This window comes from Trichosurus vulpecula, chromosome 1 (assembly GCF_011100635.1).
Source record: "Trichosurus vulpecula isolate mTriVul1 chromosome 1, mTriVul1.pri, whole genome shotgun sequence".
Classification (NCBI taxonomy): domain Eukaryota; kingdom Metazoa; phylum Chordata; class Mammalia; order Diprotodontia; family Phalangeridae; genus Trichosurus; species Trichosurus vulpecula.
Genome location: NC_050573.1, coordinates 15,865,788 through 15,888,534, shown reverse-complemented (window position 1 = coordinate 15,888,534; position 22,747 = coordinate 15,865,788). Strand labels below are relative to the sequence as shown.

Here is a 22,747-nt window from a genome sequence, read left to right as displayed (position 1 = left end):
GAGAGGCACATGGGGTGAGCACGTTGTGTCAGCGAAGTTGTGATCCTATCAAAGAAATGCGTGGGAGTCCCCTCACTTGGCAGATGAGAAAACAGGCCCAGGGAGGTTGGGACTTGACCAAGATCACCCCTTCATTCCTGTTCCTGCTGGGATGCTCATTCTCTGGCCTCCCCTTCAGTTCCAACTCTCTTTTATGTCTGGTCTTCCTCCATTTGAATCTAAGGTCCTGGAGGGCAGAGGGTCTTCCATTTTCCCGTGACTGCCACCTAGTAGGGGCTGAACTTGACCTACAGGCAGGATAATTTACCCAAATCCTCAGACTCTAAATCTATTAAGGGTCTTCCTACTATAATTGTACGCACCACCCAGTTTGATTTCTTTTCCATTATATCCTCTTTCTCTCCCCTCCTTCTCTCTCTTTCCCTCTCTCCCCTCTTTTCTTTCTCCCTCTCTCTCCTCCTCTCTCCCCTTCCCTTTCTCTTCCCTCCTTCTCTCTCCCTCTCTCCTGTCCTTTTCACTTTCTCCCCTCCTCTTTCTCTTTCTTCTCTCCTCTCTTCTCTTTCCTCTCCTCTTTCTCTCTCCCTTCCTTTTCTCTCTCTTCCCTCCTTCTCTCTCTTACTCTCACTCTCTTCCTCCTCTCTCTTTCTCTCCTCCTTCTCCCTCTCTTTCTTCTCTCCTTCTCTCTTCTCTTTGTCCTCCTCTCTCTATGTAAATAACATTCCATATATTTTTTCTATCATATTCTTGCTGATGTTACATTAAGACTATAGGACATGGATTTAGGTCCGGAAGGGAGCGTGAAGGCCAGTTAGTCCAAGCCTGCCATGCACTCTCTACCTTTCCCCCCACTCTGGTAGCCCTAGAAGCCATTCAGGTACTCTTGTCCCCTCCCTGTTCTGGGCCATATCAGAGCCTACCCCTGAAAGATGTTGATGGGGGTGCCACCCCTGGAGGTTCCCTTCCCCCTTAGATTCCTCTTTCACTGGGGCCACTTGACTGGGCTTTGGATGAGATGGGAGTAAACAGCTATTCCTCCCAAGGAGATGGAGGACGACCAGGCTTTTGAACCAGCAGTTCCTCAGGCCTGAAATGCCTTCCCTCTTCCCATCTGTTTCCTAGAATCCCTGGCTTCCTTCAAAACTCAGTTCAAGTACAGTCACCTCTGACCCAGTGGTTTCTGGATCAGACAGGCTGGGCAGATGAGGAAAAGTGTTAGGAGGTGCCTTGCCCACTCCTGGAGAAGGGGAGCTGGCTGGCTGACTGGCTGGGCCCCCGGGGACCCTGCCTGGAACATTCAGGCAGACAAGCACAACCTGATTATTGCCTGGTTTCTGCTGCTTCATCGTGTCCCAAAGAAGAAAAACCACTTTGGCTGTTAATAATTGATGCAGGGTTTTCCTGCTGGGAGGGAGGGCGCCAAGCCCAGGGAAGGCTTTTCCAGTAACTGGCCGGCTGGGCTCTTGGCCTTCTCATGAGCATCTGTATGGGATGCAGGGGATCCTTGGGCAGTACGACTGCCGCAGGTGCTCCATCTCCATAGCAACAGGTTGAGCAGGGCCCTTTGTGCAGGACCACACCCTGGCGGGAGCCAGGTCTGTCACTCCTCCTAAGAGGGCCCTGGAGACCATGCTGCCGCCCATGTGGAGAAAGCCAGCGTTTAAGAGCCTCAGCTCCCACCAGAAGCAGAGTCCTTGTCTTCTGACTCCCAAGCTGCAGTTCTGGGATTCTTTGGGTCCCAGCCCGGACAGAGGGGGAGACTGAGGCCCAGAGAGGGGAAGAAACATGAGCCAAGCTCAGATCGAGAGCTGGCCCTGAGGCCTCTCATTTTTACCAATAAGGCAATAGAGTCCTAGAGAGAGGCTAGAGGTCACACAGGTGTGAACTTGTGGCACCTCCCTACCCCCGCCCAGGAATGCTATGAAGATTCACCCAGATAATTAATGTGAGGGTGCAAGTCCCTTCACCTTGTCTGCCTCAGTTTCTCATCTGCAAAATGAGCTGGAGAAGGAAATGGCAAACCACTCTAGGATCTCTGCCAAGAAACCCCAAATGGGGTCACAAAGAGTCAGATATGACTGAAAAACGACTGAACAGCCCCCAAGGGGGAAGGAACCATATCTAAAAATTGTTCAGATAATTTTCCTTCTTATATCACCTTCATTTCCAGAGACATCTCTCTTCCCTCCTCTACCCAGGACCCCAGCCCTTTTAACAAAGACTTAAAAATAAAAGGGGGAAGTGGGAGCCAGGAAGCAGTTCAGAAAACCCGACCAATGTATCAACTGAGTCTGACAGCATATGGAACATACCATATCCCTGGTCTTCCACCTCTGCAAAAGGAAGGAGATGCATTTTCTCAACACTCTTCCACCTTTAAGGTTGGCAAAGCACCGCACCCGCACATTTTCTCATTTGAGCATCACAATAACCCTGGGAGATAGGGCCTACAGGCATTACCCCCATTTCACAGGTCAGGAAACCAAGGCTGACTCAGGGGACTTGGTCACAAAGCGAATAAGGCTCAGAAGAACAGATCTGAGCCCAGCTAAAACTTCCCATTCTTTGATCCAATGCAGCACGTGTACTTACATGACTAATGAATCCCTGTGAAGACCCATGTTACTGAGACTGTTAGTTCAAAGGCAGAAGGGATCCAGAGAGGAGGCCTAGATCAAAGATTACCAGGTGTGTGACAGCTAGGCAGTGCCCGGGATAGAGTACTGGGCCTGGTGTCACAAGACCCGGCTTCTAATTTGAGGTCAGATACTTACAAGCTGTCATTGGGGGAGTCACTTAAGGGTCTCCATTACCCCAAAACTCTGTTCGAGCTCTGCCGTGCCTGTACACATGTGGATATGTAGATATGTGTGTTTGTGCATACATTTTCTATATATAATATGTACACGTACACACGGGGACATGTAGATATGTGTGTATGTGCATACATTTTCTACATATAACACACACATACACTTTGCAAAGTCTCTACATAAATGCTAACTATCCATGGTTGGGCACTAGAGGAGGGTCTGGGTCCTCACAGAAGGCCCCAGGTCAGTCAGCCTGAGCCATGAGCTGTCCTCCCCTAGCCCAGGCTGACTGTGATAATACTCCGATGGATTCCGGATCTCCCCCAACCATGCCTCTTACCCCATGACTCCCTTTCCCTACTCCTCCCCAGGGGTCTAAACCAGAGTGGGGTGGGGGGTACTCTAGAGCTCCTTGAGAATAGAGATGTTTTCATTTTTTGTACCTCAGCCTCTGGTACAGGGCAGTGCTTAGAATACAGTATGTAATAAATGCTTGTGGATTGATTAGCTGAACTCTTGCCATTGTGTGGGCACCCATGGAGCATGTGGGTTGGTCTTGCTGTGACTGGCCCACCCTACTCATGGCCACAGTGGCTTCCCTTGCCCTCTGGGGACCCTCAGCTTCTGTTTATGCCTAAACTGTGACCTAGAAGGGGTCCAGAGGATACAGAGAGCTCCTCTGCTGGACAAGGAGCTGGGCCCAGAGGAGAATGGGCTGGACCAACTACGGAACAAATGTTCAGCATAGTGCCCTCAACGACCCCAAGGATCCACCTTTATTTTTAAAATAAATTTTATTGATATGTTTTGTTTTTACATCACCCACCTCTTTTCCCCCACTGCTCCCAGAAAGCCATCCTTTATAACAAAGAAGGTAAAAGGAGGAACAAACAAAATTAATCAAAACTAGTCAACATATCGAAAATGTCTAACATTTTGTATATAGTGTTCCACACCCACGGTTTCCCACCTCTGCCAAGGAGTAAGGGGACTATGTCCCTTGTCCCTTTTTTTAGGCGGTGGTGCAGTAGTGGGCCTGGAATCAGGAAGACCTGAGTTCAAATCCAGCCTCAGACACTTACTAGCTGGGTGACTCTGCCTCAGTTTCCTCACCTGTAAATAGTGAGAACAATACCACCTACCTCCCAGGGTGGTTGTGAGATAACACCTGGTGCACAGTAGGCACTTAATAGATACTCTCTCCCTCCCCACTGCTCTTTGGGGCCGTCCTTTTAACCATGATGGGTTGGTTGCTTAGCTCCCAGTCATGCACCATGGCTGTTCACATAAACATCCACTAGGGGCCACCGCTGTGTAAGCCAAGACGCCACAGGTTTCTGTTTGGGGGTCGGGAGCTTGGGGGGTGGGGGGGTGCGGTCAGCCAGTCCAACCTCCTTATTCTACCAAGGAGGGATCTGGGGCCCAGAGAGACGCCCAGGGCTGGGATTCAGACCCTCGTCCCTTTAATCCAGCCTTCTGTTGATCCTGTGCCACCTCCCTAAGCGACACCAGTTCCCCTGGGCCCAAAGATAAGGACCCTCTTGGGTTCCTTCCCTGGTCTCCTGATGACCCCCCACCACAAATGCCAGAGATAGGCAGCCCCGCCTCGCCCCACCCTGCAGTGTCTGGGGCTGGCTGACAGGCAGGCCATAAGCACTTATTAAGCGGATTTTGTTGTAGTTGGGTTGTTCTTCAGTCCTATCTGACTCTCTGTGACCCCACTGGGGGTTTTCTTGGCAGAGATGCTGGACTGGTTTGCCATTTCCTTCTCTGGCTCATTTCACAGATGGGGAAGCTGAGGACAACAGGGTGAAGTGGCTTGCCCAAGGTCACTCAGCTTGTGTCTGAGACTGGATTTGAACTCAAGATGAGTGTTTCTGACCCAAGGCCTGCCCCATTAAGTGCCTACTGTGTGCCAAGCGCTGGGCTAAATGCTAGGGATGATACAAATACAAGAAACAACAAAGTCCCCACCTTCACAGAGTTTTCCTTCTAATGGCAGGGAAGCCTGGAGGGGAATGAAGCATAGCCAATGGGGGCTGCTGCCCAAAATGGAGACCTCCCCCCAAGAAATTCCCCAGGGGGGGTGGGAGGAGGGACGTTCCAGTATGGGAAGGCCCTCCCTCGCCGAGGGAGGTTCCAGGGTGAGACAGCAGCTGAGTCACGGTGGCTAAGGCCAGGAAGCCAGAAGCCCAGCTTGGAGGGAAGGAAGGAAATCAATACCATCCTATTGATACACAGGGGGCTGATGGAGTGCTTCTGAGAGAAGCATTGAATAACAGAAAGAGGGCTGGATTGGGAGGTGGAGAACCTGGTCTGGGCTCCCATCCCAGCCCTGCCCCTCAGCATTTAGTGCTCTGGGGCCAGTGACTGCCCTCCTGAGACCTCAGCTTCTCGATCAATTAAGTAAGGACTGGACTAGATCCATAATCCCCAAGACCCCCTTCTGGCACTCAGCTCACATACGTCACATCACAACTCCAGGACTCAGTTTCCTCATATGTAAAAATGAAGGGTTGGACCCCTTCCAGCTTGAAATCGCCGATCCGGGGACCTCTCAGGAAACTTGTGTTCAACTGGAGGGATACAACAGCCCCCAGGTGAGTCAGCAGTGATGGGTAATTCCAGTGGTAGGGAGGGCACCAAACACGCGGGAGGAGGGGGCACCGGAAGGACCGGAAGGAGATGGAGCTGGGCCCTGAAGGAAGCTGCAGAGGGGGGAGGGGGAGCATTCTGGGCACAGGAAGCAGCCTGGGCAAGCCACTGAGAGAGAATGGGGACAAGTGGCCCAGTGTGGCCGGAATACAGAAAGCATGAGGGAAAGTAATAACGATCCCTCCGGAAGGTAAAGCTGAGCCAAATTATTAATAATACTAGTGACCATTGACGTAGTCCTACTATGTGCCGGACACTCTGCTAAAAAGTGCTTTTTAAATTGTGACTTCATTGGACCCTCATAACAACCCTGGGAGGTAGGGGCTACTATTACCACAGCTCCCCTCTGACAGACAAGGAAACCGAGGCAAAGAGGTTAAGTGACTTGTCCAGGGACACACAGCTAGGATCTGAGGTTGGCTTTGAACCTGCTGTGACACTCAGCTAATGTATCAAAGAGGAGATTATACATCAGCCGAAGGGAAGCCAGGTCGTATGTGGAGGGAGAAGACACAAAGGTGGCTAGACCGGGAGACTGGAAGGATGTTGGTGCCCTCAAGGGAGAGAGGAAGTTCAACAGAGGGGAAAGTTTGGGGAGGAAAGATAATGGAAGCGTAGAGTTTGAGATGTCCAGGCATCTCGTGATGTGGGGTGGATGAAGCAGGGAGGGACCTGTAGACTTAGGAGCTATCTGTATAGATGGCAACTGGACCCAATGGAGGTGCTGAGGTCACCAAGAGGGTATAGAGAGAGAGGGGGCAAGAGCCCTGGCCTAGACCCACAAACGGGGGCAGAACATGAATCACGAGACAGCAAAAGAGACTGAGGGAAGGATGAGGGAGTGGGAGGAGAGCAGAGTCCAGAGCCACAGAAGCCTAGGGGAGAAATTGCATCCAGGATTGCATAGGCAGAGACCAAGAAGGCTGAGGATTGAGGAAAAGGCCACTGGATTTAGCAACAAGGAGAGCGTGGGTGACCTTGGAGAGTACTTTCGGTCAAGTGGTGGGATCAGCAGCCAGAATCACACAGGGCTGAGCAGCGTTCGAGTGGGAGGTGAAGACACAGCCTCAACCGACCTAATTAATTAGCCTTTTCTAGGAGTCTGCCGACGAAAAGGAGAAAAGGAATGGGATGATAATTTGTGGGGATGGCAGGATCAAGTCAGGGTGGGTTTTTTTGCTTCAGGATAGGAGGAGACCTAGGCATATCCCTCAGCAGCAGGAGCTGGTGGATAAAAAGATGGAGAAGATCAGAGAAATGATGGAAGGGGCCAACTCCAGAATTGACACTTACAAGTCTACTGCACCTCAGAGGACAGATGCCTTTCCTTGTAATAACCCCACAAGGAAAGGCACAAAGTTGTCCCCATTTTTCAGAAGAGAAGATGTGACTTCCCCCCAGATCCCAAGGTACCAGGCTAGTGAAGGCCCAGGGCTCTCTCCACAGGATCAGACAGCCTCCGAAATCAGCATTTTAAAGCTGGAGAGATTCTGTAAGAAAGCTCATCATTTATCCCCTTCTCTCCATCCCCACAGCCTCTCCTCTGATCTACTTCAACAGCCTCTTAGTGAGTCTCCCTGCCTCAAGCCTCTTCCTTCTCCGAGCCCAGGCCCCTCTTGCTTCTAGGATAAAATACAAAGCCTTCTCTGCTTGTACCAGGGCCATCACTCTCCGTGATGCACTGTTTGTTCCAGCCAAACTGACTGATTTCATCTGCCACCTCCTTCGCTTTGCATAGGCTGGGCCCCCTCCCCATTCTGCCCTCCACCTCTTAGAATCTCCAGTTTCCTTCAAGGCTCTGATGTAGCCACCTCCTACACAAGACTTTTACTGAGCATCTCCTCCCTAGCCTCTCCCTCTCCTACTTTCTGTCTTCTCTACATTTACCTCTCTGTGTGGGTGCTGTTTCTCTCAATAGAATGAAGGTCCTTGAAGGCAGGGATAGCCACATCTTTATTTATCTACAGTACGTGGCACACATTAGTTACTCAATACATGAACATTGTAGAAATATGCATTTATTAAGCACCTACTAGGTGCCAGGCACTGTGTTAGGCACTGAGGATACAGACAAAAAAAAATAAAACAAACCTCTATGAGCTAGGAGACCATGATCAGCCATCTGGGAAGTGTTTTTCTGGGTTCTGTTCCAAACTAAGAAGCTTGTAGTCTCTCATATCCCATGCGCCAGAGGAAATGTGGTGCTTTTTGGCCCCAAAGTGTCCTAAGTGGGGTTTAACACCTTTCAATATCCATATTTATGCTGAGCTTGGTCAGTCCTAGGAAACAGGTTAGTCACAGATCAAGGCCTGAAGACCCCCAGGCACCGGAGGGATCTATCAGGTTCATAGGCCATAGCCAGTGACTAGCCCAATGTTACATAGGTAGTGGGCATCAAAGGGGGGGATTTGAACCCAGGTCCTCAGACTCCAGAGTCAGCACTTTTCCCACAATACGGCAGGTTGTCTGAGTCCACAGGCCCACCAAACACACTCTAGAGGTGGTTCTGACAGGTGCTCCAGGAACCCTTCCTGCTCCTCCCCAGCCTATTTCATCTCCTGATAACGTAAGTCCCAGCCACCATCTTTTTGCTTCATCTGCCCAACAGGCCAGAACACCTTCCATCGCCCACTCCTGTGACTTGGCTATCATATGGGGCAGTCTGGAGGGCTGTTTGCCGATGCCCTGCTTTCTACCCCGGGGTTGGCTTAATGCCACACTGCTAACAGGCCTGAGAGTTTTGTGGGTCACTGAGTGATGCTGATGAGACTCAGGGCAGGCCTAAGAGAAGGCTGTGGGGAGGTAATGGGGCCATGGTTTCCTGCTCTGTCCCCAGCCCTCCCCAGCTGCAGGGCCTGGGTCAACTTGAATCAGAGAGAGGCTTCAAGGGCACCAGGATGGCCCACCTCCTGGGGAGAAGCTTTGGCCTCAGCGACCTTCCCTCCCACTGAGGAAGAGATCAGATCAGGCTAGGGTTGGGCCTAAGCTTTGGGGTCACACAGCACTTGAGACAGCTGTAGTAAACCAGTGTGGCTAAGGGACACCAAACAAGGGCCTGGCCCCACGGCAAGTGGGTCAAGTTCTCGGGTGACTCCTAAGCCCCTTTGTCTGTTTCCTGCCCAGAGGGGTGGGGTGAGGGGCCCTCTGCCAAGAGATGAGCTCACCCTATTCCCCCCTGCAGAGACTGAAGTTCAGCTGCTTTGTCTCTGCTCAGAGGACTGGGTGGGTCCCAGGCCTGGAGGAATGTGAGAAGGGCCAACAAACACAGTAAGCCTCCCTCTTTGCCTGGACGGCTCAGACTCCTGCTTCCCTGGGGCTCGAGGGCGCACCGAGGTGAGGGAGCAAACCCTGGAGAACAGCGAGCATAACTAATAATTAAAAATAACAGCCTCCATTTATATACAGCTTGAAGGTTTGGAAAGTGCTTTACAGAACCCTTATCATTAGGAGGCCTGGCTTTTAGAGCCTACTAGCTTCATACCCAGGAGGATAATGTAGGCAAAGGGGAGGACCCTGGGTCTGCAGTCAAGGGTCCCACCCCATGAGATGCCAGGCAGGTTGCATCACATTTCTGGGACTCAGTTTCCTTGTCTGTACAGTAAGAGGTTTGGAATTCATCTCTATTTCAATTCAACCAGCATTTATTAAGTACCTATGATATGCCCAGTCATTGTGCCAGGTCCTGGGGATACAAACACAACAAAACCAGCCCTGCCCACAAGGAGTTTTTTTCAAACACAACATAATTTGGGGGGGGAAGGGGATGAACAGTGGGGGGGATCAGGAGTTGGCACCCAAGCTGGGTCGAGAAGGAAACTAGGCAGAGTAGCTAATTAGGCTTAGGGGAAGGCCTGTATGTACAAAGACTGGAAGGTGGCAGGTAGGATGTCACCTTCTGGGGCCAGCAAACCTATAGGCTGGTCTGGCTGGAATGGAGCCTTCTCAAAGGGTAGTAATAGGAAATGCGTCTGGCCAGGTGGGTGGCAGAGTTCCAGACTGGGGAGGGCTCGAAACACCAAATAGAAGAGTATACATTTTATTTTAGAAACTAGAGGGAGCCATGAAGCTTCTTCACAGAGGAGTATCATGATCAGACTTTTACAGATACCCATTTGGAAGCCCAGCTTTACCATAGTATCTTTTTTTTTTTTTAGCAGAGAGGAAGGCAGGGCAATGGGGTTAAGTGACTTGCCCAAGGTCACATAGCTAGGCACGTGTGTTAAATGTCTGAGGCTCGATTTGAATTCAGGTCCTCCTGACTCCAGGGCAGGTGCTCTATTCCCTGCGCCACCTAGCTGACCCTTTACCACAGCATCTTGAAACACTAGAGCCCCAGCTTGGAATTAGGAGGCCTTGGTTCAAATCCCACCTCAGATTCTAGCTCTGTGATCCAAGGCAAGCCACATACACCTTCAACCTCAGTTTCCTCACTTGTAAAACGGTAATGATCCTTTCACTTAAAACGAGCAAGCTGACAAGCATTTTTTGAATTCGTACAAGGCATTGTGAACACAGAGACAAAGGGAAATGTCTGAGGATGAGGGGTTTGGCAAACCTTGAGTGCTATGGCGGCTGGTCTTGCCAGCCATAGTCAGGGGCAGTGACATCCCTTCAAAAGCCTGATGGAAAACAGGCTTGCTAAGGAGCCCAGTGGTACCCTGGCAGACTAAAATCCTGATTGGCTCCTGGCTCCCCACCTCAGGGGTCAGTGGCCTGGGGAGGCGACACCCTAGAAAACCTCCTACAGTGCTGCCCTGGGCTCCCACTCAGGCCTGGTAGGACCACCGCCCCCACCCTCTGTCCCTAGCTGCCCCAGGGACGCTGCTGGATACTCCCCGCTCCCCCAACCCTCCCTCCCAGCATCCTCCCCCGGCTCCCTCCCCCAGGGGGAGCGCGGCAGCTGGCAACATTTCCTAGGCGCTGGTTGGCTGGGTTCTAGTCCCTCCTTTTCTGTTTGAAAATAAGCCCTGGTCTTGTTAACCCTCTGCAGCGGCGCTCAGCTGCAGCTGCGAGGGGGAGGAGGGTGGGGAAAGGGGTGGGGGGAGTCAGCTTCGCCTCTGGTCTGCTTTTCCTCCCGGCCTCATTTCCTCCGGTCAGTCCGCAAACTCTGGATTTCCATCCTAATTGTAGTGAAGATTTCCTTATACAGTGCGTTAGGGTTTGCGAATCTGTGATCTCGTCTAAGCTTCACAACCACCCTGGGAAGTAGGTGCTATAGTTATATCCCCATTTGACAGACGAGGAAACTGAGGCTCAGGGTCAAAGCTGGGCGCTTTCACAACACCTGACGCTTCTCCAGGTTAAGAGGGCATTTTGCATCCCTGCAGGTTTGAGCCGACCCGCAGTAGGACTTAAGTTTCCTTCCGCCTGGACCCTTGGAGTCAGGCACTGAATGCATGGTTGGGGCAGCGGAGGCCCAGCCCGCCTCCCAGCCCAGCCCTTCCTCTCTTATCATCCTCCCAAGGCCAAACTGGTCCAGGCCGGAGGTGACCAAGCATAGTCCCTTCCTTCCCAGGCCCCCAGGAAAGGGTACTCTGGCCACCCAAAGTATCTTTTCCAGATCAGGTGATCGAGGGAGGCCTTGGAACAGGCTGTGCCTGGCTGGCCCCATCTCCATCCATTCCCCTGTTGCCCCCAGGGGAGTGGGGATGAGGGTAGGTGGGGGTTTACTGGCCACAGATCCAGGATCTCAGAACCCGTCCCACCCCTCCCCCCGCCCCCAGTCTATCTCTGTCTCTCTGTCTCTGTCTGTCTGTCTCTGTCTCGCTGTCTCTCTCTGTCTGTCTGTCTCTCTGTCTCTGTCTGTCCGTCTCTCTGTCTCTGTCTCTCTCTCCAGCCAGAGGCAGACAGCGGAGGAGCCGGTGGAACGTTGAAACTTGCTCGCGGCCCAGGGCGTGACTCACCTCCAGACACATCCAGCCAGAATCCAGCCCTGGGGAGGGAAAGGGGGCGGGGAGGGGGCCGAGGAGGAGGGGGCCCAATTACCTCACTGGAGTTATTAAAGTCATAGTGTCCCCAGCCTCTGCGCAGGCTGGAGGCAGGCTAGAAGAGCCCTGAAGGCCGAGGAAGGTCTGGGAACGTTTCTCCTCCCTATAGGCTTGGGGGAAGGAGGGCTGAGATAGTGACTTCCCCCACTCCACTCCCACGGACTGGGAGCTTAAGGTGGAAGTCTGATTAGTCCCGGGCTGGCTCTGGGCAGAGTGATAGGAGGAAGCGCCGGGAAGGGTGGGGGCGGGTGGTGGTCAGCTCCTAAGGACTCCGAGGTTAGCGGGGCTGGTCAGCTCCGCAGGAGGTGGAGGCGGCTCCCAGCTCCCGAGCCTCTCCCACTCCGCTCGGGGCAGTGATCCCGAAGGGCTCCAAGTCCGGGCTTCCTCGGCCACGGGGACCTCATCCCCACGCCTCCTACCTGGAGCCTCCTCCTGCACCTGGGAGGAGAGGAGGGCCCGCTCTGAGGCTCTCACGGGCCGCGGCGCTTCCTACGATGAAGGCGCTCGGAGCCTGGAGGGGTCCGGTCCAGAGATCGCACTGAGATCCGTGGCATCAGCGCAGGGGCAGGGTCTCAGGGCCCGGGTCCGGTTTCCAGGGCATCCCCTCCACGCCGGCTACGGTCCTTGCGGATAAGGTGCTTGGAGATCCACGGGCACCCCGGGGCACAGGTGGGCGCGGGCGTGGCCCCAGGGGTCCGCCTCTCCCCTCTGCGGGCCCGGGGGGGAGCTCGGGGAGGCCCCCCGGCCGGGAGCTGCTGCGGGGCGCGGGCCCTTTAAGCGATGCGCGCCCGCCTTCCCTGGTCCAGCTCCAAGTTCGGGGGGGGCGGGCGGGGGGAGGAGAGAAAAAAATAATAAATGAGACGGAGGGAGGGCGGGGGGAGGGGAGCCGGGGCTTTTCGGGGCTGGGCTTCTTTCCTCTTTCTGCCGGCGGCGGAGGCCAGACCAGCAGGGCCCAGCCTGCGCCCAGCCCGGCGCGCCCAGGGGGAGGTCCGGAGGGCGGCGTGGAGGCGGGGGCCCGAGCGTGGTCTCCGGGGCGCGGCGGGACCCTCGGAGGACCCCCCCGGGGCCGCGGTCGGGGCTTCCCGGGACTGTGTTCGGCCATGCGCTGCCTGGGCCGAGCCGGGGCCCCCGGGCTGCGGGCGGCGCTTGGAGATCACGGTGGGAGAGCAGGATGAGGCAGGTGAGCCCGGGGTGCGGGGGAGGGGGTCCTCAAACCGTCAGGTGTCGGGAGCCTGGGCCCCGCCCGCGCCTAGATCCTCCCCCTCCGGCTCCGGCCCCCGGCCCAGATGGAGAAACTGAGGCTTCTCTGAGGCCCCCTCCCTGGGGCGGAGGTGGGAGAGACCCCGGCTCCTCCCGCTTGCCACTTCCCCCCACCCCCAAGTCCAGAGGACAGCTTCGGCCCCGCCCCTATCGATTTTTTCCCAGGCCCCGCCCCCAAAGGGCAGATCGATCGCTAGAAGTCCGAGCCCACCCAGGCACCCGTGGGGGGCGGGGAGAGACGCGGAGGAAAACCTGACCTGGGGGAGCTCACAGAGCGTGGGAAGGCGCCCCAGGAGCGAGAAATCGGGGAGGACTGTTTTTGTGGTGACCTTGGACCAGTCACTTCCCTCTGGCCCTCAGTTTTTGTATGTAAAATAAAGGAGTTGGAACTGATTATCTCCAAGGCCTCTCCCAGCCCTGACACACCCTGTTCTGGGGCCCCTCCTAGCCCTGACACCCCTCTTCTGAGGCCCTTCCCAGCTGACATCCCTTGTTCTGGGGCCTCTCCCAGCTCTGACACCCCCTGTTCTCAGGCCCCTCTCAGCCCTGATATCCCTTTTCTGAGGCCCTTCCCAGCCCTGACATCCCTTGTTCTGAGGCCCCTCCCAGTCCTGACACCCCCTGTTCACCGTCCCCTTCTGAGCCCTGACACCCCCTGTTCTGGGGCCTGTTCCAGCCCTGACACCCCCTGTTCTGGAGCCCCTCCTCAGCCCTGACATCTCCTGTTCTAAGGCCCCTCCAGCTCTGACACCCCCTGTTCTGTGTACTAAGGTCCATCCCTAGAAAGGACCTGAGGCACACATGTGAGTGGGAGAGAATGAGGTCTCAGCCAGCTTTGGCAGCCCCTCCCTGGGGTGCCCCCTTCCCTCTCTCCATCCTGGGGCTTACTTGGCTTCCATCTCCCTGCAGCAGTGAGGGCCTCAGGGATGACGAGCAGCAGCCCGGTCCCAGCCATGGCAGAGAAGGAGAAGAGTGGTATCCAGTGTTCGGCCTCTAAGAGCATCCGGCCCTTCCGCTCCAGTGAGGAGTATCTGGATGCCATGAAGGAGGACCTCGCTGAGTGGCTGAATGCCCTGTATGGCCTTGCCGTCCCTGGCGGTGGCGGGGGCTTCCTGGAGGCTCTGGAGACTGGGGTGGCGCTGTGCCGCCATGCCAACAGCGTCAACGGCATCGCCAGGGACTTCGTGGGAAGCCACCCGGAGGCCGCTGGCCGCCTGCGCTTGCCTTCCCGGGAGGTGGTGTTCCAGGCGCATGGAGTTGCCCCGGGCTCCTTTCTGGCGCGAGACAACGTGTCCAACTTCATCGCCTGGTGCCGAGGAGAACTGGGCATCCCGGAGGTTCTGATGTTTGAGACGGATGACCTAGTCTTACGCAAAAATGAGAAGAACTTTGTGCTGTGCTTGCTGGAGGTGGCCCGACGGGGCTCCAAGTTTGGGGTGTTGGCCCCGATGCTCATCCAGCTGGAAGAAGAGATTGAGGAGGAACTGAGGGACCAGGCCAGGGAGCCGGGGCCTCCCGCTGCTGGAGATGAGGACCAGGACCAGAGGCCTGCAGACCCAGCCTCTGGGATCGGGGCCTATCCCAGCCGGGGACCCAGGATGACCCTGTGTGACCTCCGAAACCTGGATGAGCTGGTGAGAGATGCGTGAGCTGTGGGCAGTGGGATGCCGTCTTCTCCCCAGCTGCTTTGTGGGGGAGTGGAGAAGTGTAGTGAGCTCGGAGCTTTGGGGGTCCCGACTGTCATTGTAAAATGAAGGGGTTGGACTAGCCGGCTTCCTTTAGAGTTCTTTATTCTAGGGTTCTAATAACACTCCGTCACTTTGGTCCTCAGTTTCCTCATTTGTAAAGTGAGCAGGTTGGATCACGTGTCCTTAGTCTGAGGCCCCTTCCGATGTCTGTTGTACCCCAAGGGATGTTCTTTCCCTCTTCCCTGAGCCGCAAGAAATATGCCCTGCTCCCCACTAGCCCGAGCCTTCGGCCCATCCTCATAATGGCGTGCCAGAAGCCTAGACTGTAATGATGATGGATTTGTCTCCTGCTTTGAGATTTGCAAAGTGCTTCGCATAGATTAGCTCATTGGATCTCACAGCCACCCTGCCAGCTAGGTGCTGCTATTATCCCCATGAAGAAACTGAGGCAGGCTGAGTGTTTGCCCAGGGTCCAGCAGCTAGTAAGCATCTGAGGTCAGATTTGAACTTGGGTCCTCCAGACTCCAGGCCTGACTCTATCCCTGGCCCCCCCACCCCCCACCCCAGCATGGCTCTGGGCTTGGTGTAGCGATTGTTGTAGGGGCAGAAAGGGTCTGGGTCCCTTCCAGCACTTAGCCCACAGAGGCGATTTTGTCCATCTCCCAGCTTAGAAACAATGAGGGTCCCAGAGAGAGGCTGGGATTTGGCCAGGCTCACACAGCAAGTTACTGGTGGAGCCTGGCCTGGGCTGGAGGTCGTTCCCAGCCCTCCCAGCCTGACAGGGACTAGGAGCAGGCAGAGGGCCCTGGCTGAGAGGGGCAGGAAGAGAAGAGGCCCCTGCCCGGCCCACCTGGAGGCTTCAGGCCTGGGGAGAGCAACGTTAGCTCTGCCAGCTCCCTCCCTCCGGCCCTCCCTGTCTCCCCTGCCTCCTCAGGGGCCAGGCACTCTTGGTGGTTATTTTCCAGAGCAGCCCAGCTACAATGAAGCCCTCAGGGGAAAGCAAGGCCTGTATTTTTAGCTCTTCTAGACCAGAGTTATGGGGTAAAAGCACAGACTTTGGGGATCCTTGAGGTCTTAGCTGTCCTGGCCCCCAGGTCTTCTTTTCAGTGGGGGCTTTGCTGCCTCAGCCCCCTGGCCTGGGACCTGAGAAAGCCCGGGAGCCCAGGGCAGACAGGCCAGGGCTGGCCCACACGTTCCTGGGTACCCAGGCAGTGAGTGCCCAGCGACCCCAGCTGCTCCAGGCTTGGCAGAGGTTGGAAGAACAGCCCATGTTAAGTGCTGCCAGACGGCCCCACCTGCTTATTTCTCTCCAGGCCACGGTGGCGGTGGCCATGGAGTCAGGAGATGGGAAAGGCCCCCACTGAGCCAGCCCAGCTGGGCGGGGATACACAGACAGCCTGGGTCCCAGGGCCAGGCTTGTTCAAGAGTTCGATAGCTGGGCACAGCAAAGGGGGCCTCACTCACCCATTCCCTGGCCTGCCCTGAGACTTAGTCATTGAGTCATTCAACAGGGGAGCCTCTGTTGGTCTCAGAGCTCCATACCAGACAACCGGGCAGCTTTGGGGTAGTTTTAGGATGCAGAAGAGGGGGCCTCTATGTTGGGGTAGGCTGCCCCCTGGCAGTGGCTCTGGGTGGGCTAGACAGTATCCCCTCGAACTTTTCTGATGCTGCTGTCCGTGAGGGAGAACCCCAGAGCACGGGGTAGCCCCAAAACTTGTTCTGTGGTGGACAGCGACTGCACAAAGTGAGGGAGGGAGGAAGGAAGACTTGGTAAGCACCTACTATGTGCCAGCCACTGTGCTAAGCACTTTATAATTTATTATCTTATTTGAGCTTCACAACAACCCCGCAAGATAGGCTCTATTATTATCCCCACTTAACAGTTGAGGAAACTGAGGCAGACTACGCGGAGTCACACAGCTAGTAAGTGTTTGGGTTCAGATTTGAACTCGGCTCTTCCTGACTCCAGACCTAGCGCTGTATCTGCTGAGGCATCCCAGCGGCCTCATAGGGAGGCTGAGGGTCTTGAAGACAGGAGGGCAAGGCCAGTTTCTTCCCTCCAGTGACTCAGGGTTGTGCCAGGCTCCAGGATTAGGGGCGGAGAGTGGCCTGAAGGGCAGTCCTTGGGTCCAGAGGTGGAGAGCTGGGGAGGAAGTGAGATGAAGGGGGACAACAGAGGCTGGCCCAGCCTTTGTGGTCTTGTTAGTGGGAAACAGCTCATGAGAGCCGGGATTCTGCTGGGGTTTAAAATGAGCTGCTCTGGGGAGCTGGGAAGGAGGAGGCCTGGATTCTAGTCCTTATTATTTTCATTTTCATAGCACTAGAGTTCTGGAAGAGACCCTAGAGGCATTTTCTAGGGGAAGAAATTGGGGTCCAGAGAATTGGAGGGCCCGAGTCAGTCCTGATTCCAAACCCGGTGTTCCTGCCCTGACCTTGTATTCATGTCCTCTCTCCCTGCCCCTCTCGGGCAGGCATCCTCAGAAAGTGTGCTGTGGGAGTTCCCAGGGAGCCCAGCTTTTGGAGGCTCACAAGGGCCTCCCAGGGCCCCCCAGGGGCATCTCCTGACCTGGCTAGGCAGACGGGACTCATTCACCACAGGAGATGTTAGAGAGATATGTCCCATGTTCTGGAGTCCCAACAGAGAGGCAGCGGGGATACAACAGGGAGACATCGAGGTCAGAAGACCTGGATTCAAATGCTGCGTCTGCCACATAATAATAGTAAATAAATAAAATTATAATAATGTTGTAAATGATAATAGCAGCCCTTACCATGGGCTAAGTGCTTTACAAATACTATTTCAGTCGCTCCTCACGATCACGGTGGGAGGGGGAGGTGGGTGCTGTCATTAATATTCTCATTTTACAGATAAGGAAACTGAGGCTGGGGGGGGCTAAGTGCCTTGCCCAGGCTCACCCAGCTATAAGCTGTCCTGAGGCAGGATTTGTACTGAGGTCTTCCTGGTTCCTGGCCCAGCGCTCTGTGCACTATGGCTTCTCGTCCTGGGCTCTGACGCTATCTGTGAGGTCTTTACGTCCCAGGCTTCATTGATAAAATGAGAAATTTGGACCAGCTGGCCGCCGAGGGCCCTTCTGGCCCTGCTCCAGGATCCCATGAGCCTCTTAACTCCCAGCTCCCAAAGGCTCAGCTTCTCTCAAGGGGTGGGTGGGGGAAGGTGGGAGTAGAGGGAGGGACCCCAAAGTTCTCCATGCCATCAGATTCCCTGACCCCTCGTATCTTCCTTTCTCAGGGGGCAGGGAGTGAGAGGTGGGGAAGAAGCCTTCTAGCACTGAGGGGAAGATCAGGGACCATGCTTGGGTCTTTGTGGCACATCAAGCTGTTGGCCAGTCCCATTGGTCCATCTCCCCATCTCCTTGGTGGGCAGGCCAGGGAACTGGGCAGAAAAGGTCCTTCACTTTCTTCCAGTCCCCAGGAGAAACATCCAGCTGAATATGTCTCCCCCGCCCTCCCCCACCCATCCGTCTGTGCCAGGACAAGGGAGTCAGAGTGCCAGACTCCAGATATCCTTGAGGAAGATCTGGGGCAAAATCAGTGGGATTCTCTGTCCTGTCCTTCTGATCTAGGTTCAAGGTTCCTCCCCCCATCAGCCTCTGCTGGCTCTTCTGCCTCTTCCTAGGGCACTCTGTTCCCCACCCCCACCTTGGGCCAAGGGGAGATCTTGGCCTCTGACCTCTGAAGCCCAACTTCTTTGTCTCCGCAGGTTCGAGAGATCTTGGGCCACTGCACTTGCCCAGACCAGTTCCCTATGATCAAAGTGTCGGAGGGGAAGTACAGAGTAGGGGACTCCAGTGCCCTCATCTTTGTTCGAGTATGTCTCCGGGCTCGCGTCTCTGTCCCCTAATCTGAGATCTCTTGGCCCTGGCTAGGTTAGGGCCCGGGGACAAGGGTGGAGATGCTGGCAGCTCTGGGGATGTTTCTTGGGATGGGGAATAAGCCAGCTGAACTCCCTCCACCCCGACACCCCCACCCAGGTTCCAGAGAAGGAAGTCCTCAGGCAGCAGTGAAGGTGCCTCGATCTTCGGCCTGGGGCACAGGCTGTGGGAAGGGGATGTTTCCCTGGGTGGCTCTGAGGGCAGGCGGTGGGCTCTGAGAACCCAGGGCTTGCTTTCCCCTCAGGTCCTTCGAAGCCACGTGATGGTGAGGGTGGGAGGAGGCTGGGACACGCTGGAACATTACTTGGATAAACATGATCCCTGTCGGTGTGCTTCCATTTGTGAGTACTGGCTGGGGCGTGGAAGGAAGGAGGGAGGAGGGTCCCCCTGCACTCACCTGGAGCCTCTCCCTAGCTCTGAGTCAGCTTTTAGACTCAGCCAGGTCCCCATCCTCTCCTGGGCCAAAGTACCCAGCATTGGCCAAGCCCTGGGAAATAACCTGGTGGAAAGGGCCCTGGATTTGAAGTCAGTGGAACTGAGTTCAAATCTCTACTTTCCATCTGTGTGACCTTGGAACAGACTTGGGATTAGAGCTATGATTTCATTGGTACAGGGACTTTCTGGGTGAGGAACTCCCTCTACCAGGGCCCCACCTCGTGGTCTTGGAACCAATGCTTGTCTTTAAAATTGACAATGGTATTTTCTCTGTAATTGGTTTCCTGTGTAATTCTCTGTTTTTCATTTGATACATTTAAAACCACAATTCGGAGAAGGGTCCATGGCTCTCGCCAGACAGCTGGTTAAGAAGTTAACCAGCCCTGTCTGAGAGTTGTCTTAAAGACATTAGTAACGTGATTTGCCCAGGGTCACACAGCCTGCATGTGCCAGGTTTCGTAGGCCAACTCTCCAGCAACTGCTCTTGGCCTCAGGCTGTGAAAGCCAGGGCCCTAGTCTAGCTAGGTGAAGAGGAATGGGTATTGCTGACCAGGTTCCTCAGGGCTGGAGGGGTCCAGTGACCCTGGAGGTATCCTGCAAGGGTCCCCACGTTGACTCCACCCCTCTGTCTTTGCAGCACATCGGCTGCCCCAGCCTCGGGCACTGGCCTCCCCACAGAAGGCATCTCCGGCCCCAAGCTCTCGAGCCTCCAGTCCTGGGGCTCAGCGCTGGCCAGATGTGGGGAGCCCTGCTCCAGGAGGGGAACGCCGGGGCTCTCGGCCTGAGGGGCTCCCTGCCCGGCTTGGGGCTGGGGGACCAGGTTCTCCTCAGGCCTCCGCGAACCCTCGGGGCCATCGGGATGGTCCAGACACTCGACAATCCAACCCACTGAGGTAGGGCCTGTGTCAGGCTTAGGGGCAGAAGGGGCTGGGGGAGTGAAGACTCTTGCTATCCCAGTCTGGTCCTCAATGGGTTACTCCAAGCTGGAGCTGTGCATCCGGTCTGTGGCGCAGGAAGAGAGAACCCTGGCTGCCGGGCTATGACTCATTCCCAGGGAAAAAGTGTGGCAGGCTTCCTGGCTCCATGGCAACCCAAACTAACAGTCCAGGCTTGGGTGCAGCCCTGCCCCGCCCACCTTGCCTTGGGCCAGTTCCCTCTGGTGGGAGGAGGGGTGGCCTGTTGGGCCGTCCTTGCATGGAGAAGTGGTGGGGGGGGTGGGGTGGGAGGCGCTTCTCTCCCTGAGGAAGAAGAGGCTTCAGATGGCCTGTGGCCTGGGCATCTAAGGGATGCAGTCTCACAAACCTTCCTGTTCCTTGGGTCTCCAGTGACCTCCGACCCCAGCTCCCCTTGTCTCCCTCAGGTCCCGGGATCAGCTGCCCCCCAGGTCCCGCCGCTGCTCAGGTGACAGTGACTCTTCAGCTTCCTCTGCACAGAGTGGCATCTTGGGCTGTTGCCGGGGCGAAGAGGGGTCCCCGGGACCCCGGAAGGACAGTAATACTCAACGAGTGACTAGGGTCCCAGCTCCACTCAGGAGACCCCCAGCTCATCGGAGCAAGTCCCGGGATCGGGGCCCTGGGCCCAGTCCCCGTGTAGAGGAGCGAGGTCGGCCCCGAGGTGCCCATAGTGGAAAAGATGCCCGCCTGGCAGCCCCGAGCCCTGCTCGGCGGGCACGGAGCCAGGGTCGGGACGACCAGATGATGCTTCTCATCCACCGAGACAGAGACGGGCAGCACTCATGGGCTCGCCCCTGTGGCTCTGGCAGGAGCACTCCCAGGGCGAGGAGCCCTGCAGTTCCCCGTGCCCGGCCTCAGCCCTCCGTGGTCTCAGAGCCTCCCCGGCCCCTGCAGGTGGTGGACACTCTCTGCCAGGAGCTCGAGGAGCTGGCTCGAACCTTCCGGGCCCCCCTGGACCCCCGGCAGGAGCAACAGCTGTACCGCTGCCTGGAGGAGGAATTCCTGGCCAACTCAAAGGCATTAGAGGCAGAAAGGGCCTCCCTGCCCCAGGCCCCCCAGACCACCCCCGAGCCGGTGGCCCCTGACTCTGCATACTGCTCCTCCAGCTCCTCCTCATCCTCCCTCAACTTCTTTAGCAAGCACGGCGCCCCTGGGGAGGCCTCCCGGATGGGGCCAGCTCCCAATGGGCTGGCCACTGTTCCTAATGGCTCAGGTGAAACATGGGATGCCAGGGCCCCAGGCCACCGCCGGGGCCCAGCTCTCTCCAGCTCTTCAGATGAGAGTAATTACTGCCCTGCCCTTAATGATGTGCAGGAGGTCCCTGAGGGGGGCTGGAGTGAGGAAGTTGGGGGCTCTGGGGAAGAGCAGGTGGGGCTAGGGCTCGGGCCAGCTAGGCTCTCCCTAGCCTCAGACCAGCTCAGACCATGTGCCCGTCCTCGGGTGGACAACCAGCCAGACAGAAAGCCATCCCGTATCCCTACCCCTCTGGCTCCCCGAAGGCCTTCAGCCGATCACAGGGCCTGGCAGGGTCTACACTCGGCTCTCTCGGGCTTCCTGGAGCCCCTGGCTCAGGTGCCAAGGGGAGAGGGCAGGCAGGAGGAGGGGGCCTGGATGTGACTCCATCCTAGCCACCTCCAGACCTTGCCACTATGACTGGGGGGCTCCTAAGACTAGGGCTGAGCCAGGCCAGAGTTGGCATCGCTGTTGGCCCCCCAGCTGGGGCTTCCTCCTTATGTTTGCCCCCAGCCCCTTCTTCCTTCTTATGTGGCCTTAGTTCTACCTGGGTCCATTGGACCCATCAGACTTCCGCTCCCTGAGTCCAGGGACCAATGTCAGGGAAAGACAGGGGCGGAGACTGGCCAACTTGTAAGTTTATGGTTTTAGGGTTTGGGGGAGGCAGGTGGTCTGGGTTGTCCCCCATCCCTCCCCTGTACTGTATAAGTGGGCATAGCAGATCTATTTAAATCTAATATATTGAGAGAATGTGTGTGTATGTGTGTGTGAGGAGAGAGAGCCCTAGGCCAGGCCCCAGCCCTGCTGAAGACCACCCCCTCCCCTGCTCTGTAAACCTCCCTGGCCCTGAGAGATTCTGAGCTGAAGAGAGTAAACTAATGTCCATTGCCCTCAGTGTGTTTATTGTGGGGGGGGTGGAGGGGTCACCTGGAGCCCTTCCCCCACCCTGGGGGGGTGTGGGGCTGGCTGGGGGTAGGCAAGGGGAGGATCCAAGGCATGCTAGGGATGGCATGCTAGGGAGGCAGCAGCTTCCAGTTTGGGGCCCATGTTTCAGCTGACCAGCTCCCTGGGGGTCGCGTGCTGCCCGCTTGTGCCTTTTGCCAGGCTTTCTCTCCAGAAGGGAAGGGCTCCCAGGTTTGGCGATGCTGCCTTTAAAGGATCACATTTTAAGCTAGAAGGAACCTTTTTTGTTTACAGTTGGGGAAACTGAGACTCAGAGAGGAGGAAATGGGATGTTGTTTGGTTCTCATTGGGAAGGCCACCCAGAAGCTGGCGAGGCCCCTGAGGAGGGGGACCAGCAAGGTGAAGGGCCTCAAGTCCATGTCATAAGAGAACTATCTGGGATGGCAGCTAGGTGGCGCTGTAGTGGATAGAGCACCGGCCCTGAAGTCAGAAGGACCTGAGTTCAAATCTGTGCTCAGATGCATACTAGATGTGTGACCTTGGACAAGTCACTTAACCCCGATTGCCTCAAAAAAAAATTCAAATCAATAAGGGGACTGTCTGAAGGAACTGGGCTTGTTTGGCACTGGGTGGTGGCTTCAGTGGCCACCAAACGTGAGAGCTGTGGGGAGCAGAACCAGGAGCCATGGTTGAGAATTGCATTGCAAGAACTTTCTAATAGTCATAGCCATCCCATAGCACAATGGCTGCTTAGATTGGGGCTGGCTTCCTTCCCCCAGAGGTCTTCAAGCAAAGACTGTGTGACTATGGGTTTGGGGGTGCCCCAGAGCTGCCTCCTTTCCCAGGATTCTCTCTGATATGGCTCTGGGACTCAGCCAATGTCACAGAGCACAGAGTGGGGGAGGGGCGCAGGCTTATACCACCCAGAGC

General features: G+C 55.9%; 1 protein-coding gene across 2 annotated transcripts; it reads left to right on the top strand.

Moving 5' to 3' along the window:
• Positions 1 to 12,578: 12,578 nt before the first annotated feature.
• GAS2L1 (growth arrest specific 2 like 1) lies at positions 12,579 to 21,804 on the top strand. Of its 2 annotated transcripts, none has more exons than XM_036735993.1 (6): positions 12,579 to 12,632; positions 13,622 to 14,346; positions 18,122 to 18,229; positions 18,538 to 18,634; positions 19,366 to 19,621; positions 20,089 to 21,804. In XM_036735993.1, the coding sequence occupies exons 2-6, from the start codon at positions 13,639 to 13,641 to the stop codon at positions 21,296 to 21,298; spliced, it is 2,379 nt and encodes a 792-aa protein (XP_036591888.1). In that variant the 5' UTR covers positions 12,579 to 12,632; positions 13,622 to 13,638; the 3' UTR covers positions 21,299 to 21,804. The 2 variants fall into 2 exon arrangements, with proteins under 2 accessions (XP_036591888.1, XP_036591880.1); XM_036735985.1 differs by lacking the exon at positions 12,579 to 12,632 and adding an exon at positions 12,749 to 13,077.
• The last annotated feature ends 943 nt before the right edge of the window (positions 21,805 to 22,747 follow it).

Excerpts from the sequence above, each read along its gene's own strand:
- GAS2L1 (XM_036735993.1), top strand. The coding sequence starts at position 13,639 with ATGACGAGCAGCAGCCCGGTCCCAGCCATGGCAGAGAAGGAGAAGAGT. Across the intron at positions 18,635-19,365 it reads CTGTCGGTGTGCTTCCATTT|CACATCGGCTGCCCCAGCCT; the intron begins GTGAGTACTGGC and ends CTGTCTTTGCAG. Across the intron at positions 19,622-20,088 it reads CGACAATCCAACCCACTGAG|GTCCCGGGATCAGCTGCCCC; the intron begins GTAGGGCCTGTG and ends TGTCTCCCTCAG.